The sequence below is a fragment of the Salvia miltiorrhiza genome, chromosome 5 (assembly GCF_028751815.1).
Source record: "Salvia miltiorrhiza cultivar Shanhuang (shh) chromosome 5, IMPLAD_Smil_shh, whole genome shotgun sequence".
NCBI lineage: Eukaryota > Viridiplantae > Streptophyta > Magnoliopsida > Lamiales > Lamiaceae > Salvia > Salvia miltiorrhiza.
The window spans coordinates 54042346-54061229 of record NC_080391.1 but is presented as its reverse complement, the minus strand read 5'-3'; the positions used below and the strand labels follow the sequence as shown (position 1 = coordinate 54061229).

General features: G+C 36.9%; 2 protein-coding genes across 2 annotated transcripts; one reads left to right on the top strand and one right to left on the bottom strand.

Moving 5' to 3' along the window:
* The first annotated feature begins 1978 nt into the window (after positions 1-1978).
* LOC131025079 (uncharacterized) lies at positions 1979-3600 on the top strand. Its single transcript, XM_057954681.1, has 3 exons — positions 1979-2998; positions 3159-3240; positions 3327-3600. The coding sequence occupies exons 1-2, from the start codon at positions 2165-2167 to the stop codon at positions 3228-3230; spliced, it is 906 nt and encodes a 301-aa protein (XP_057810664.1). The 5' UTR covers positions 1979-2164; the 3' UTR covers positions 3231-3240; positions 3327-3600.
* Positions 3601-8451: 4851 nt separating this feature from the next.
* Positions 8452-9713, bottom strand: LOC131025078 (uncharacterized). Its single transcript, XM_057954680.1, has one exon. It carries the CDS (start codon positions 9275-9277, stop codon positions 8543-8545), a length of 735 nt encoding a protein of 244 aa, XP_057810663.1. The 5' UTR covers positions 9278-9713; the 3' UTR covers positions 8452-8542.
* Positions 9714-18884: the final 9171 nt, after the last annotated feature.

Here is an 18884-nt window from a genome sequence, read left to right as displayed (position 1 = left end):
ATATTCAATTTATATATTTAATATTTATAATAATATTAATTAAAACTTAAATTAAATTTCGAACCCTACTTCACTACTTCACGTTTGGGGCCGGCAGAGGGAACTTCACAACTATTAAATTAATTTATAATAATATTAATTAAAACTTAAATTAATTTATATATTTAATATTTATAATAATATTAATATTTATGTTTTAGATTTGAAAAATAGGTGCAGGAAAAAAAAGTAGGTTATTAGCGGGTCTGACCCGGACCGAACCGGACCCGTTGCCCGGGTCCGGTCCGGTCCCGAGTCGGCCTGCACAAATGTTTCGGTCCGGGTCGGTCTATTTTTCTGAAATTTTCGGGTCTGCAAACCCGGCGGGTAGGTCTGGGTCGGTCCGGGTCCGACCCGCTGCACCCCCTATCACTAATTGAAAAAACACAAAATCAGATAATTTGTTACGTATAAAGACTGTTTTGCCCTTAATTAGGGCGAACTGGATTCAGGTCGAATTCGAGTTTGCGCGCTGGTTAGGCACATATGACACTAATTACACTAATATGGCCATAAGTATTATTCATGCAACACACTAAATGGAGAATTTAAACTCTAAATAGATAATCTAAACCCTACGAGGAAGTGTTCAAAATGGTCATATAACTATACCCATCTAAATAATATCAACACACAAATATATGACACTAATGGCACTAATATGGCCAGAAGTACCATTCGTATGACGCTAATGACAATAATATAACTATAAGTATCATTCGTGCAACACTGAGTATATGACACTAATGACACTAATAGTATCATGTGTGCCTAACCCACGTGCAAACCCGAATTCGATCCGAATGTAGTACGCCCTAGTTCAGGGCAAAACAGTCATAAAGCATAAAAAAATGACCAGATTTTATATTTTTTTAATTAGTGGCCAAATATTATGTTTTCTTCTTCAAAATGGCCATGCAAAAATATTATTTCTTATATTTGTATACATTATACATACTGCTTTATATCAAACAATTTAATTTATAAACGATATCAGATAAGATAATATATTTATATAGATAATGTACACGTAAAGTTTGTTAGCATAGCCAAATCTTTTAAAAAAATAAATCGATAAGAAAAACGTTTGCTAGATCGCTGAGTATTTCGACATCTTTAATATTTATATATAAAAAAAACTATTAAATCAAATGAAATGAATAAGGATGGCTTCATAAAGTGCATTTGATGTTGTGGATTAATCCTCCGAATTAATGATCAAGACTACATAGTTTACACCTAGTTTATGAAAGCACACACTCTATTCAATTTCATAAATAAGAATTAAAATTAAGAGGTCGTTATGATCGAAAATTGTTGATATTCTTATAAATTGACAACGCAAGATTGATCTAAGTCGAATGTATATTGAAGAACGAAAATCTACACAATGAAATACTATATAAATTATAATAAGTAACCTTTTTTTCAAAATTCGAATACATGTATTATTCTGAATCAATTTTAGATTAATGCCAAATTTTCACGAAATTTTGATTTTCCATACATTTTATAAATTGTTGCAAAAGAGAAACACTAATTTTTAATTTATTATAAAATAGACGTATATCAAGTACTTGTCATTCATGAAACAACGTCATGGCTATTAACATCGAAATGATGCAGTTAAAATGTATTTGATATTTTTATTACTTACTAAAAAGTGGCATTAGAGCATATTAATATCAAACATCATGTCAAGGTTGGTGAATTGTTTAGCAAATTAACCCATAAATTGAACCTAAGTTGCGAAGGGAAGAAGCGCGTTTATTGAGATTAAGCGAAAGTCGTGTTAGGAAAAGGGGAAGGCCGCGCAGCCTAGCCAGACGAGCTCGCTCGCTCAAAAAAATTGAACTCGAACGTTACGGGAGAGGGTCGGGGGCAGCGAAATGACGGAAATGCCCCTCCACCTCCGTATATAAAACTCGTTGCTTCCCCTTCCCGGCGATTTTCCCATAATTTTCCTCACACCGCAAAATAGGAGATTGAGAGAGAAAAAAAGAAAAAAGGAAAAAAGTATATAAGTATATAAGCAAACAACTTCAATCACCTCTCAAATTCGGAGAAATTGAAGCTCGGGGATTCCTCAGAGTGTGTGTATGTGTGCGGAATCGTGAAAATCTTCATGGCTATGGGGACGGAACGATCGAAGGCGTTGCACAATTTCACGATGCCGTGCGGCCTGCGGTGGGGCAATCACAGGATCCTCCGCTGCATGAGGGTCAACTCCGACGGCCAGACCTCCCCGCTCCGCCGCCACGCCGCCGGCTCCTCCGGCGGCGCCGATCACCACCACCGCAGCCACCACCCAATCCAGCAGCGCCGCACCACCAGGGAGCGGGACAAGGACGACTTCGCGCATCACGAATCCCCCAAACTGGGCCCCACTCCTTTCCCCTACGGCGGCCGGAGATTCTCCGACGACGCCGACGACGGTATTGCCGCCACCAGGGAGAAAGTGATGCTCGATCTCCAGACGGCGGCGGACAAGATGAAGGATGCGATTTTCAAGGACGGCCTCGAGGAAGGGGAGGTCTCCGCCTCCCTGCCGCAGCCGCCCCCTCCTCCGCCGCCGCCTCCGGCGGCGTCCGCGGACGCCGAGGGTGAGGCCTACTGCCCCTGGAATTTGAGGACGCGGCGAGCTGCGGGGAGAAGCGGTGGCTCCCCCGCCGTCGGCGGCGGGGGCGATGGCGTCGGCGGGAAGAGTCTCCGGATGGATGCGCCGCCGCGGCCCGCGGGATCTTCTCAGATGCGGGCGGCGGGGCAGAAATCGCCGATGCATAGGAGTGACGGCGGCGGCGGCACGTCGGCGGCGGCGAGTGGGGAGAAGAGGGAGCGGGAGAAGTTCGCGGTGGCGCTCTCGAAGCGAGACATCGAGGAGGATTTCTACGCTATGGTAGGTCACCGGCCGCCGCGTAGACCGAAGAAGAGAGCTCGGATCGTTCAGAAACAATTGGATGTAAGCATCCTCTGAAATTTCTTTTTCCAATTCCGAATTGAACTAACTTCTTCATCACGGATTTGTCTTTGATTGATCCTTTGATTAAATTCGCGTGCATCATCACTGTTCCATTGATTGATCCATTTCTCACGATTCGTGATTAACTGAATTTCCGCAGACCTTATTTCCGGGATTGTGGCTCACCGAAGTTACACCAGATATGTATAAGGTTATTGAAGCTGCTCCGTGATAGCAAAGAGGTGAAACTGAAATCCTTTCTTTCAATTTCAAGATTTCGTTTTTCCATACTTCTATTTTAGAGTTTGATTCATGGCTCAATTCGCAGTTTGCAATGGAGATAGGATTGTTCTTGCTCGTTACTGCTAAAAAATGGTTGATTATGGAGGATGTACTAATATAGAGGCCTATTGCATCAGCATTGTGAATTGGGAGTTCGCGCGAAGTGCCGAAATTCCTCTTGGTGTTGAAGGAAAGGTTTAGTTGCTTTGGGAATTCTGATTTTTCTTTCTTTCTTTCTTTCCCTGATTATAATTGTTCATATATATGTTTTGTTTCATGGAATAAAGTTCACATAGTGGAAAAGTTAGTGGGTTTCTTAATTTCTTTCTACTTTCTCTCATTTGGACTCTTATCCTTAATGATACATCCAACTTCAGAATTCTCATTTCTAACAAACTGCAAGCAATCCTTAGTGTTGTTGATGCGCTTGGTGCTTTATACTTGGTGATCATCTTAGCTGTGATTTCTGCACATAGTTTCTTGGTTTGAATCATCAAGTTTCTCAGAAATGTGATCTGTTGGTTTTTGTCACATGTTAGCTTGTGGAATATATTGATGATGCTAATTTGGTAGTGTTATCCATATCCCATTCTTGATTTTGTCAGTGGCATTTCTCATCAGAGATGGGAACTAGAACTCCTCCTTTAGGCTTCTGAGGCTTCAGTTTTTTAGCAATGTCCATTAAGCCCAAGTCGTGGAGAATCCTCAACCTCGTTCTTTTGTTAGTTTCGTTTGAACCAGGCAGATTGACTGAAACTATTGAACTGTCTTTCCCAGCTACTTTGTGCTTTTTGTATTGTCAATTTGGTCATCAACATGAAAGCTTCGTCTCGAACTAGAAGCATTTGCTCTGTGGTGCTGATAAGTTAGAGATGGCCTTCTGATTCTTGAGACATCACATCTCTGTTTCTCCCTTTTTCTTTCATCTCCAGGTTTCTGTAAAAAACATTTTGCCGCGTGCTTCTCTTTGATCCCTATTCCCTGTTTATGTTTCTTGATGCATCTGCTGCCTTATTTTGCTTCCTCATTGATCTGTTTTTGCATCATTGGTAGATTTCAGATTTCATGTTCTGAAATCGAAGCCCGCAAGGCAGATCAAGGAGGTACGTCGCCGTTTTGGAGTACGGCGACGTGGTAGACCCCGGGTAGGTTTCTGGTCAACTGAAAAACATTCTCTCACACTGATTCTTTGATGATCTTTTCAATTTAAGATCATTTTTATGAATATATTGAAATTTGGAGGTGTAAATTTGGGTGTGGAATTTGGTTCCCGCCCTTCCCTAGATTCATTATTTAATTTCAAATTCGGATACGTCTTGAATTAATATGGTTGGTACTTGGTTGTGAAAGTAAAAAAGGAAAAAGAGAAATTGTTTGGAGTGTTCCGTACCGAAACTTTTGTATTTTCTCTTATAAAGTTCCAAAACATAATATTTTCAAACTCTACCGAAGTGAAATAGGTGTCTTCTGTTTATAAAAAAATGATTAAAAAAATAGATGTCTTCTGTAGATTGTCTACTTAGGTTTCTATCGGATTTAAAATTTAATAGTAATCAAGTAGTCGTATATTTTTATGAAAAAAAATTTGATAAGATTTGAACAGATGACCTCATCATTCCACCCCTATCTCTATTAAGAGGTGCGCGTTAATATTTATGAAATTTCTTGGTGTGATGGCTAATCTTGATTCTCAATTCAATTATGGAATTATTATTATTATTATTATTATTATTATTATTATTATTATTATTATTATTATTATTATATGCACTCTTGATCCGACCCTAGCTAATTTTTTTTTTTAATAGAATGGTATAGCCAAACTTTATTCATGTATAGAACATGCAAATCATATATGAGAGAATGTGGTATAGTTACACTTTATTCATGTATAAAACATGCACCGACAATCTTTAAGAGGAAATCCTACCCTTTTATATGCCTTGGAAAAAAAAAAAGCCCACAGATTAGTGAAAATTCGAAACAAGTTCCTGAGCTTCACATTAGCTGTGATTTAATTCTCGACTCATTTATTCACAACTAAATCCGCAGTGATTAATCAATTTTAGGGGTGCCAAATTTATGTGTTAATAGCGCATGATGAATTCAACCCTATGAAGTCAGGTGCTATTTAATATTTATATGTGAAAGTAGAATTCAATAATATCAGTATGTACCAAGTACTATTTATTTAAATGTAACAAATGAATGCAGATTCCTTTCTTTAGCGTGCACCGTTTATTAATGCAACGGACATTCATCTTAGATCCCAAAAATTATTTTAATGCAAATGAAAGCAGCGGTAACTTAATAGTTCATAATGGGCCTCGCAATGGGCTCGCTTGACCTCAATTGGGCTTATCAATTCGAATTTATCTTTGGATCGTTTGATGAGCCAGAGTTTATCAAATGGTCTTCGTATAGAATTCAAACTCCAATATAGATATTTCTTGACGCAATTTGATATGTTAGATGAATTCAAGATATTTTTTTGTGAAATTATCATAAATTCGTTTCGTTCTATTTAACTTGATCTGTATTTTTATTTAGATTATTTCAAGATATTTTTTGTGAAATTATCATAAATTCGTTTCGTTCTATTTAACTTGATCTGTATTTTTATTTAGATTATTTCATTTGACTTGACGTATTTTCTTTTAAATTATCACTTTTATGATACATTAAACACTATAATCTTATTTTTCTAAATAATTATTTTTTAAAAAATAGTTCAAGTTAAGTAGGACGAACGAAATACTAATTTTTTCCCCTTCCTTTTGGATTTTTTTTTTTTTTTTGTCAAACCTCCCTTTTTCAACTTAGGAAGTAACATGTTCCAATTCCAATTTCGTTCTCACCCTAAAGAAATTGAGGATCTCACCATTTGGTGGAGATTTGAGATAAAATGTCATATTAGATGGGGTAATTAGCATGTAAATATATAAATTTTGTTTATTTTTTGAAATTTAACATGACTTTTATTTTTTATTTACAAATACACGAATTTAGCGTTTTTCCTTACTTTTAACACCGACAAAGAAAAACTCTATTTATTATTGAAGTGGAGGCCGAAATACATGACGTGGATTACAAAATATACATTTGAATAGGGTAGTTGTATTCATTTTTTTTTTTATTGGAGAGTGCATGACATGGTATTCCGGTCTTCACGTCAAATAGAGTGTTTTCTTGTCGATGTCAAAAATTAGAAAAAACGCTAAGTTCATGTATTTGTAGGCAGAAAATAAAAATCATGTTAAATTTCAGATAATGAACAAAATTTGTGTATTTACAAACTAATAATCCTATTAGATGTCAAGATAAATTGTAGAATAAAACATGGTAATTATTGACCAGTCATTGTTGATGTGATTTGGCGTGAAATAGTCACGCTGGATGCCTTATTTAATCCACATTTAACTTTTCTTAAAACCTGTATCGAAAAAAGTGAAGAACATTGATCGTGGATGGACGAAGCATTCAAGCACATCCTTCTCTATTTTGATAGCTTTCTTTTATTAGAGTACAAATGTACAATACTATCAATTTTATTATACTAATACTGTCTATAAATGTACTGCAATTATTAGGAAAATAGGCGCACCCTATATATTTAAGGGTTAATTGCCTATAAATACACAAACTATACCCAAATTTTGATTTTTAACAAAATCTATTTTATTTTTGGTCAAAAAATACATAAACTTTTAATTTTTTAGAATTTGACATGAGCCCAAAAATTCGTTGGCCAATAACTTGATTGACTGAATTCTGATTGCCAATCTGAAGGTACAGTTGGAAAGCTATTGACGTTGTCTTTCTAATCATACTTATATTGTTGGGTTTTGGTAACCGAAAGTGGTCGAAAAAAAAAAGAAAAAATACAGAGTTTCGTGACCTCGACTTTCATGCCACTTTTTTTACCACTTGCGGTTATCAAAACCCAACAATATAAATATCATTAGAAAGATAACATTAAGAGCTTTCTAACGGTATCTTCGGATTGCCCATCAGAATTCAGACAATCAATTTATTAGGCGACGAACTTTCGGCTCCGGTCAAATTCTAAAAATATAAAAGTTTATGTATTTTTTGACCAAAAAAATAAATTTGGTAAAAAACCAAAATTTGTGCATAGTTCGTATATTTATAAGCAATTAGCCCTATATTTAACTAATGGTATGTTGTAACTATTTTGTTAATGCATACTATATTATATCATATTATGTTGACTATAATAATGTTATGTGTAGATATATAGGCAACATTTTTCCTGTATTACATATAATGATATAATGATTATTATTATAACCCAACTCAATTATCACACAGATACATAGAAAAGTGAAAGAAAAAAAACAAACAAACGGATAAGTACGACTTTTTTAACCAACTCAATTATCACACATGCTTTAGTTAATGAATGCAATTTTATTCACAAAAGAACAAAATATTTAAATGTTACATCTATTCATCAATTAGTCCTTAGAAATTGGCTGCAAAAAAGCCCAGATAGAAAAATTTGATAAATCAACTTCAACTATTATTCTTATTTCTCACTTTTATTTTAATCAAAGAGCAATCCAAGAACTGAATGGGAGTAACATTTTTCTATCTTATTTTGTCAAAATTGGTTTGTAAAGTGATAACTTGAGATACATGGCACTTTTGCAATCATTGATCAATATTCTCTTACAACTTTTCATTGGATCCAATTCAAATCTTGTCTTGATGTACAACACAACACAACTATATAAAAGCAAAAACTCACTCAACCAATATATTTTCAACTAATCCAAAAAAGAAAGCCTTCATAAATTAAAGCAAAAGGAAGAAAACAACACCTGCCACCTACAATATTCAACACCACATACTTAAAAAGGAGGATTCAAACCAAACAATGATAAGAATCCATTAATTTTTTTTTTGAAAAGATAAGAAGCCATTAAATTAGGATGCCCTTTTCCTTTTGGTTGCTTGTTTTTAAATTTTACTGCTTTAATTTCAATTATTTATTTGCATGTGACAATATTTAAGTATAAATTATACTATGTATGTGTTTTTTATAAATAAATTAATAAAATAAAGAGTGAATAATTCTTACATGTGACTATTGAAGCTCATGGTTTCCAGATAAGTGGATGTACAATAATTCAAGCACATGAAATATGGAGATTTCAAAGCAAAACTTTAATTTCATCTGTACAGATTAAAAAAAAAAAAAAAGACGAAGAAAAATAAAAATATGATAATTTAAAATACTCATTTTCTCTTCTTCTTCGATTTTTTACTACAAAAAAGTGAGCCGATCCCGAATAAACTTACAGTATAATTTGGGGCAATGTTCAAAACTGGGCTAATCCGAACTCCATTGCCGTACGATCTGCTGCTGCTCTTCCCCAACGACGGCTTATTGTAATGGTAGTACTGATTAAGCCCCGCCGCCGCCGAGTTCCGCCGATTAATCGGCGCTTCCCGCAGCGAATTCTGCTTCCGCATCACCTTCGCCAATCCCGACGGCTTCGGATTCGGAACGGAGCCCGTCGAATTGCTCCGCGACAGGAACTGCAGCGATCGCAGCAGGCCGCCGCGGTCGCAGTTGACGCTGCTGCTGCGGCGGAATTGCCAGAACGACCTCGCGATCGGTTTCCCCTCTTCTTCCTCGTCGTCGTCGTCGACGGTGGCGGAGAGGAACTCGATCAGCCGCTTCTTCTTCGAGTTGTTGTCGGTCTTGTTGAGATTGCGATCTATTTGCTTCGGCGGAGACGTGGTTTTGATCTGGACGGGGAGGATTTTGCCGTTGGCGAAGAGCTCGTCGGCGGAGGAAATTTGGAGGTTTTGGCCTATATTGTAGAAATCGAAGTCGATCGTGGGATTCAAATGCAAATGATTGTGCGATTCGATTGGCACAAAGTCCAATTCATTGAGATCATGAGAGAAGGAGATTCTAGGACTGACAACTGGGCTCGAGATTTCTGAGCAGACATCCACCGCCATAGCGCCGCTTTCAATGCTTGCTTGGAATAATTAAACCAGAAGGGTTTATATATATATGAGAGAGAGAGAGAGAGAGAGAGGGATGTGAGTAAATGTGAGGAAGGAATAGTAGTAGGATTAGAGTAATTGTGTGAAATGGTAAGTCAAAAAGAGAGGATAATTGGGTGTAGGAGTGTGGAGGGACATGGAGATTGACATTTTGTTTGTGTCAAGTGATGAGGAAAAGAATGAAAGCGATTGAATTTAAGCACCGAAAGGCTACTGCAGAGGGAAGGGATCTGTCGTAGCTAGCTGAGCTTTTCAGAGAGAGAGAGAGAGAGTGAAAGTGAAAGTGAAAGAGGAGAAGAAATTAAGGGGATTTTGGCGGGCAGGAGCCCAGAAAATGTGGTTATCACGTTGCTAAAGGCCCAACATGGACTTTGGATGCCCCTCAATTTCTTCGCTTTGCTCTTTCTATTTTCGTTGAAATTTTTGCTTTTCAACTTTGAATTTTGAGTCATTTGTAAGATAATAAATTAATATATGATTGCTAAATTCTTTAATTGAATATTTGACATGATTTTATAAATAACAGTCGAATTTTTCGATCATGGATGTTTTTCTTCTTAAGAAAGACTTACTTTCTTTCGTAAATACTTCATTCCTCATCTTTCAATGTACATCATTACCTTCATCGTCTTCTCCTTTTTCTTTGTTTAAAAAAAAATTGGAGCGTGATTGGAAAAATTAGTGGAGCAACAATCCACAAAATACGGCGGCGACGCCGAAAAATCCAAATTCGTCCAACATTATTTGTTCATTATTCTCTCAAGAATCAAATGCCTTCACTTCGGCAAATTTGGAGGGAATCAACTTGAACAAAAACTTTGTTCAAGACAATAACATCGTCGAGATACTTGTCATGCCGCCGACGAAGAGCAAGCAACGCGGCGGCTACACTCCAACTGGAACTCATATGCACCTTGTGGGCCGAGGCTACACTAAACACCGTGAAGGAAGTCGGTCAAAAGGCTCTCGTCTACTGGGGAGAATCGTGACAAAGTACAACAAGCAACGGCCTCCAACGCTATTCCACGTGAATCAAGTCGCACTTTCAACGAGTTCAAAAGGACGTAAAAGTTTGGGATGGACCGTACGAGAAATACCATTCAAATTGGAGAAGCGGCATGAGCGAAAACCAAATCACTACGGCGGTGCAACAAATATATCAAACCGAGCAGAACTCTATGTTCAATTATCCCCACGCTTAGCGTATTCTACGCGAGTCTCAAAGATTTGCGTCATCCAGCGATGACATCCACTCCACCAAACATTCGAAGCGATTTGATAGGGCCTACACAACAACTTCAAGCGAGTCAAGTATTACAACAATGCTTATATACCAAATGAGGGCGAAAAGAGACAAGAGAAAAGGATAGAAGAAGGTCAAGTCGTCAGCCGAATGGGAGTAACAGAAAAGATCTGATGTGATACGATCCTTGCTAGACCGATCGAACGAACATGCAAACGGAAAACTTTGAAACGAACAAATGGATGGAAAATCCCAATACATCTGAATCTAACCCACGGAATGATACAGGCGATGGAATCCCTATACCCCAACATGATGTTGACGCAGCAATTCGGGGACGATGAATGACACCCGGCGATGAATGGTTGACTCGCCGTTACGTCGATAGATGAATTCATCTTGAAATTTCAAGAGAAATTCGAAAACTCTCAAGAGAGAAATAAACTCACAAATTTGATTAATAATAGGGTTAATCGTATCTAATTTTCGTGCATTAACAAGCCCTATATATAGGGTATGCGAAAACCTAACCAAACTAGCATAATAAACATGGAAAATAACTCCCAATCTAATAAGGAAACAAATCCTTGGTCAAAACAAGGTATAAAACTCAAAACTGACTCAACTAAGGCCCAATTCCAGCCACCCTAATATAACCCACGAAAATAATAAAATAAAAATAAATAAAAGACTCGATTAAATCAGCCCACATATGCAACGTAACTTGGGCCTCCATGGCATGCATCATTCCCCTTCTCTTGAAAGGGATTTGTCTTGAAATCTAAGTCGTCAATTCAAATGTCGGGATCAAAAACCAGATCTTCGTTTGTTGCAAGAAATGACTGTTGGACCATAGCTTTTCTCCCTTGTTCATCATTCTTCTTCTTCGGCTCTAACTCTTACTTCTCTTGAACCTTGAACATGAAGGAGTTCTTATTGAAAATATCGCCATGCTTCACTTCTCTTCTGAACAGCTATAGTTGCTCCAACCATTTATATGTAGCTTGCATCGGCGCTTCATTACAAAAGACTTCACTTTCATACTTGTCGATTTGAAACGGAACCTTCACCAACTTCATCAGCTTGGTATCTCCAATATCATTCATCAATTGGAGCTTAGGTTGCTTTAACAAGATCATCCCTAACTTATTTGCAACATCGCATCTGATTAGATTGATGTTATTTCGCTGCTCCTTTTCAACGCCCTTAGCTTGCGTCAAAGCCTTTGCTTCCAAAGTAGTTGGAGTAGATTCCTCAATCACTTCCTCATGTGAATCCTTCAATTCTAGCAACTTAGGATTAGACTCATCATCTTTGACATCAACCTCTCTATCAACTTCCACCAACTCATTTGGATTCAGACATGCCTCGTCTTTGATATCCACCACGACTTTCACTTCAACCTTCATCTCCTTAGGATTCAAACGGTGGCTTGTCTAGTTGATAGTGACAGTGTCTTCTAGGTGTTGCGTTGGCAATGGCTGATTCTCATATATCCAATTATTCCACTCCCCTCCAAGATACGATTTATGATTGTGTTTCTTTTGGATTGATGGAATATTTTGCAACTTGATATCCTCACGATCCCTTGCTCCACCTCGCCTTTTCTTGCTGCCATAAAACTGTCGATGAGCATTCTCAAATTCTTCCTCACAAGATTTTTCTTCTTTCATAAGACCCCTTCGAGGACACCTAATTGACTGAAGAAAATTCTGAGCCGGTCTCTATTGAGATTGCTCAATTCGATATAACCTCTCATGGAAAGTCTTAAACTCATTCTTTACAATTCTCCGCATCTCTTCCACCTTATGTGTAGTCAAATCGGCTCCAATCATACTCAAGTCAGATTGAATCTAAACAAAGCTTAAACTCATTCTTTACAATTCTTTCATCCATGTTTTGACTAATGATGCATGCCATGGAGGCCCAAGTTACGTTGCATATATGGACTGATTTAATCGAGTCTTTTATTTATTTTTATTTTATTATTTTCGTGGGTTATATTAGGGTGGCTGAAATTGGGCCTTAGTTGAGTCAGTTTTGAGTTTTATACCTTATTTTGACTAAGGATTTGTTTCCTTATTACATTATAAGTTATTTTCCATGTTTATTCTCCTAGTTTGGTTAGGTTTTCGCATACCCTATATATAGGGCTTGTTGTGTACGAAAATTAGAGACGATTAACCCTATTATTAATCAAATTTGTGAGTTTATTTCTCTCTTGAAAGTTTTCGAATTCCTCCTGAAATTCCAAGATGAATTTATCTATCGACGTAATGGCGAGTCAACCATTCCTCGTCGGGTGTCATTCATCGTCCCCGAGTTGCTGCATCAACATCACGTTGGGGTATATGGATTCCATCGCCTATATCATTCCGTGGGTTAGATTCAGAGGTTTTAAAATTTTCCTTCCATTCGTTCGTTTCAAAGTTTTCCGTTTGTGTGTTCGTTCGATCGGTCTGGCAAGGATCGTATCACGATGTGGTCATGGAAAACATGGTTAAGGTCATGGATGTTTTCTTCCAGACGCAATGGGATCTTGCCGACTCCATCCTCATGGGCTAGGATACATCGACAATGACTCTAGAAGAGTTGGAGTTTCACCAAAAGATGGTCGTGACAATTCACTATCGCCGAGAATGGTGAATTTTTATTATCGTAATTTTATTTTTTTAACTAATGTAGGGTTTAATTTTTATTTTAATGTAATTTTTTAAATTAATGTAAATATGTAATGTTCAAATTTAAATGGAATTTATGTTGTTAAATTCAATGTTTAATTTAATTTAAAATATTGCATTTTAAAATAAAGATAAAGTGAAAAGTTAAAATTAAAGAGCCCGGAATTGTAGAGAGCCTTAACGTGAAGAAGTGGCTTTTAAATGGTGGAGACCATCTAAAAGTCCCTTTAAGGGGCTCAGTACTGTGGATGCTCTAGGGAGGTTGACACGAGTTTTAAGAAAAATTAATTGTTTATTTAGTGAGTGAAAAAGGGTCCCACTATATATTACTACATCCGTTTCACTCCAATAGGCTCACTTCTTTTGGGCACGGAGATTAATAAAACTTACTTTTTAGTAGGAAAGTGGTGTGGTCCACACCAATTAAGTACAACTTTTTTACCCAGAAAGGAAAATGTGCCTATTGGAGTGGGACATCCCAAAAAGAAAAATGAGTCTATTGGAGTGGGACGGAGGGAGTAGTAGTTAGTAAAATTAGTTCTTGAAAAAAAAAATTATGACATATTTTGATGGACATATGAAAATGACAAACTAGAATTTCTTTTTGTGGACGAGTGGAGTAAAATATATAAACAAGAGATGAGCAGATCGTGAACAATTATAATAGATGAACAATCACATTTATTTACTTTTAATCCTGTATATGTGTTATTTTTTTATTGTATGTAGTCATATCTTATTTATGTATTTTAGGTGTTTGTAAATGATTATCAATTTATTAGTAAAAGATATAATTTTCAGGTGATCCTTTGCATATATATATATATATATATATATATATATATATATAGGGGAAAGTTCTATGGAAACACAAAGTTAGATGGAGAAAGGAGACGCAATCTGGTTCATTAGATCAATCTTGATCAAAGGTTGAGATTAAAAGTTAATATAATTAAAATTGGTAAGATTCATATATCCCTAAAATTACTCATTTCCACTTTCTCTCTCCCTCATCTATCTCTCTCTCTCACGATCTGCCCGTCCGCTCTCTCCTCTCTCTTTCTCTCCCTCTCCCTTTCCCTGTCACCGTGAACCCGCGCCGCTTAGGGTTCGAATCCCTCAGTGCGGCACCGCCTTTTCCACTATCTCTTCTTCTCCCTCTCTGCCGCCCCCTGTCACCGTGAACTCCCCAACACACGCCGCCTAGGGTTCGAATCCCTCAGCGCGGCGCCGCCTCTTCCAACGCCTTTCATCATCTTCGACCAAGTTCAGCCACCGGATTCTTCGACCGCCGCCTCCCTCCGTCATCTCTCTGTTCTCCACACCACCACCGCCGCCTCCCTCCGTCCTCTCTCTGTTCTCCACACCACCACTGCCGCCTTCGACCGACCTCAAGTTCAGAGTCACCGCCGCCTAAGTTCAGAGCCACCGCCGCCCAAGTTCAGCCATCGAAATCTTCGACTGACCTCAAGTTCATCCACCGCCGCCCAAGTTCAGCCATCGGAATCTTCGACCGTTGCCTCCCTCCGTCCTCTCTATTTTTTCCACACCACCATCGCCGCCTTCAACCGCCGCCGCCCCTATTCGTCCGCACCACCACCGCCGCCTTCAACTGCCCTCAAGTTCAGCCGGAGAACTTTTGAACTTGTACATATAATTCCGTGAACTTATACATATAATTTTATTGAACTTGTACATAAATTTCTGTGAACTTTTGATTTTTTGGTATTCTGAACTCCGGCCACCGCCCCCTTCTCCGTACATTGAACATTCACCGGAGAAGAGGAAGGGGGCGGCAGATTTTACAGATAATTTTATTGAACTTATACATATAATTCTGTGAACTTTTGAATTTGTGGTATTGAACTTCTGAACTCCGGTCACCGCCCCCTTCTCCATACCTTGAACATTCGCCGGAGAAGAGGAAGAGGGCGACAGAATTTACAGAGGCCAGAGGGAGAGGAGAGAGAGAGATGAGAGAGGGGACGAGAGAGAAAGAGATGAGGGAGAGAGAATGGAAAGTGAGTAATTTTAGGGATATAGGAATCTTACCAATTTTAATTATATTAACTTTTAATCTCAGCCTTTGATCAAGATTGATCTAACGAACCAGATTGCGTCTCCTTTCTCCATCTAACTTTATGTTTCCATAGAATCTAACCGTGTGTGTGTGTATGTAATATCAAATTCAAACGTGTTTGCAGCTCGTAGTGTATTTCGAGTGTTGTAAGTATAGAAGCGTGAGGAAGCTGAGCTAACCGGCGAGTTATTCAACTCAACAGAACCACAATATGAGTTGACTCGTGAGCCTGTGACTTGCTATCGATCTTTGCAGTGCTCATTTAAAAAAAACATTAAATTTTTACAGTTATTTTGATATTTCATAATTAAAGTCATTATACATAAGTAAGTCAATTTTAAAGTATTTTAATACTTGATTCGGGATTGCTTTACCCGTAATCGCATCAATTTTGAACTTATTAATATTCGATTGTTATACCCTATTATTACGACGGTGTGTGAAGACAATAAATATGTTCCAAATTATTATGTAGTTTGCTAAGTGAGATATAAAAGTGAATTTTTACGATGTGGACTATTAATTAAGTAATGTTGGTAATTTTATGAATGAAGTATGATATGTCCAATTCCAACATGAAATGATGACACCTGCCTAAACTAGTGTCCATAGACATATAGAGTACTTGAAATCTTTTTGGTTAGAGAAAAAGAGAACACTTTTATCTCTTTGCATTTTTGGCAAAAAGAGGGTTGCTTTCTCTCTATGAATGTAGCATTTTATTTGAAACATTCGTGAATACACATCATTACTACATAGAGATACATTGAGAGAGATGTATGCATAGCATCAACTACTTGAATTATTGCATTTTAAACAAATTAGAAACTACTCCCTTCGTCCCACGAATTTTGACACGTTTGGCTTCGGCATAGAAATTAAGGAGTTGTAAATTAGTGTTTTAAATGTGTTGTTAATAAAGTATAAAAATGATAAAGTAGGAGAGAGTGAGTAATAAAAGTGATAAAGTAGGAGAGATAAAATAATAATTATTATCATATTTGAAAATCTGTCAAGATTCGTGGGACGACCCAAAAAAAAAACGTGTCAAGATTCGTGGGATGAAGAGAGTATTATTTAATCCAAAAAAGTCTAGTGAGGTGTGATGTATTGAATTGTAATTTACTAGTGGTTAATATTAGAGAGATATTGTTAGATTTGGGGGTTGAACAACAAAAATATTGGAAATGAGTGAGACTTATATAGATTTACTACATGAATTGAAATTTGTTAAATGAGGTATTGAAATGAGGGGGCATACACAATGTATTTATTGAACTTATTATATTAGCTAAGCTAGCTTAAATGATTAAAGAGATTCTAAAAATAATTATGTACTCCCTCCGTCCCGGCTTTTGGTATCCAGTTGAGAATGACTCGGGTTTTAATAAAGTGATTGATGTGTTGTGAGTGGAATAAGGGTCTCACATTTCATGTGAGAGTTAAAATAATTAAAGTGGAGTAAGGGCCCCACCTACTTTTACCAAAAATAGAAATGGATACCAAAATGTGGGACGGCCAAAAAAGGAAAGTTGGATACTAAAAGTTGGGATGAAGGGAGTATAAGCCATGCACGCACCAAAACCCATTAACACAATTCATTAGGTGGAGCTTAGAAATAGAGTTTGGAGTATAGGAGAATGTTTGTTACAAAGTTGGATCCCGTGAGTCTTATTTCTACTTACAACCTAAAAGCATAGGTTGCTTCAATTTCACCTAATTCCTGTATTTTTTTTTATTTTTTTTATTTTAGTTTTTGTGCTTTATTGCGCTATTAAAATTTATTGTACATATTAATAATGTTATACTATATACCAAAAATAAATTCTAGCCACAACTATAAAAACATACAAATTAAACCATTTTTTGTGATGCCCGAGATGAAGTGCAGAGTGATCGCCGGTGCAAAAGAGGCAAGGACAAGGAGCGGCTCCGATTAAAACTTTCAAGCGAAGGGGTGCAGGGATGAACCGGAACACACCCGAACGAGAGTGATTCTGAAAATATGTTGGAATGAGACGACATATTCGAGGATAGCTTAAAGGATTTGATTGAGCTACTCATATCAACAAAATGCATCTTCTTTTCTGGTGACCACGTGGAATAAACTCCAAGGTTAAGCGTATTGGTTTGGAGCAATTTCAAGATAGGTGAGCCCCTGAAAAGTTTCTCAAGGAGCGTGCGAATTTTTTATTACATCGAAGTAGGCGAGATATAAGATGGTAAATGAAATTTATCTCTTCTTTATACCTAAAAGCAAATGTACACCTTGAACATAAATAAAATATAAATCCTAATTCTAACCCATGACAACCCGTCCCCTGCTGCTCCATGCTACTCCTCCTCCGCCTCCTCCTCGTGCCGCCGCCAATCTCACATCTCTCACCGGTTACCGCCACCGTTGCCGCCTCGCTTTCCTCTCGCGCACGCGAGCGCCGCCACCATCGTTGAACAAATCAATTCACGTATATATTTGTTGTTTTGAACTAGTGACTACCTTTTTATCTCAAAAAAAAAAACTAGTGACTACCTTTTATATTTACTATATAGCACAACGGCAATGTTTAAATTTAAAGTAGCACAAAAGTAAAAACATTTTATGGAAAGCAAAGGGATTTGAGGGTGTTCTTGCATTAATCTACATGTATACATAGACATTCACAATCATTATTTCATATAAGGCCTCGAAAAGCATGATGCTCAGTTGTCGTAATCTTGGGAAATTATCAAAAATTCCAAGTATTAGAGTAAAAGCATCCCACATGGAGTAACAAGAACAACACAATGCCTTGTATGCATTTTGTCTGTCCAAGCTGGATTTTCCCACATATAATTCTTGAGCATAGTCATGTTACTTGACCCCTCTAATCACATTCTCATCACTTTAAACTTTTTTATTTTTTCTAAACAATGATTGACATATATATAATTTTATGCCTAATAATGCAGTGTTTTGATCCTTGTCGTGATAAGGAAACTTCCTTGCTCGATTGGATCAGTTTGCAGAGTATTAAGGTTGTATATATATACTATATGGATCGAAATGCTTCTATGAAAGATTAATTATCTATATACATGTGTGTTCAATGTGATAAATAAAATTATTAAGTTTGAAAAGAATTTTGACAAGCTAGTTCAATTGGATATAGAATGATCTAATTAAGTCCATATATAAAAGAGCAAAAGGAACAAGTTTGATTGACAAGATTAAATATCTTGATCTCGACCTAATTAACTGACTGAAAGATTGTGTATATTAATAATTTGTAGGTTAAGTATATTTCACACAAGAATTAGAGGGTGTTTGGCTAAGCTTGTTTTAAAGAGCCTTTATGATGTAGTTTATCAAAAGCTTATAAGTTGTCAAAGTGTTTGGATAATTGAGCTTATAAGTTAGAGAAATGTTTTTTTTTTGTTAGATAGAGAGAAAATTGAAGAATTATGAACTTGAAATTAATAATATATAATGAAAATAATAAATTATAGTTGAATAATATTTGTAAAATGATTATTGCATACAAGATTATGAAATATAAATTGGGATAGAGGAATTAT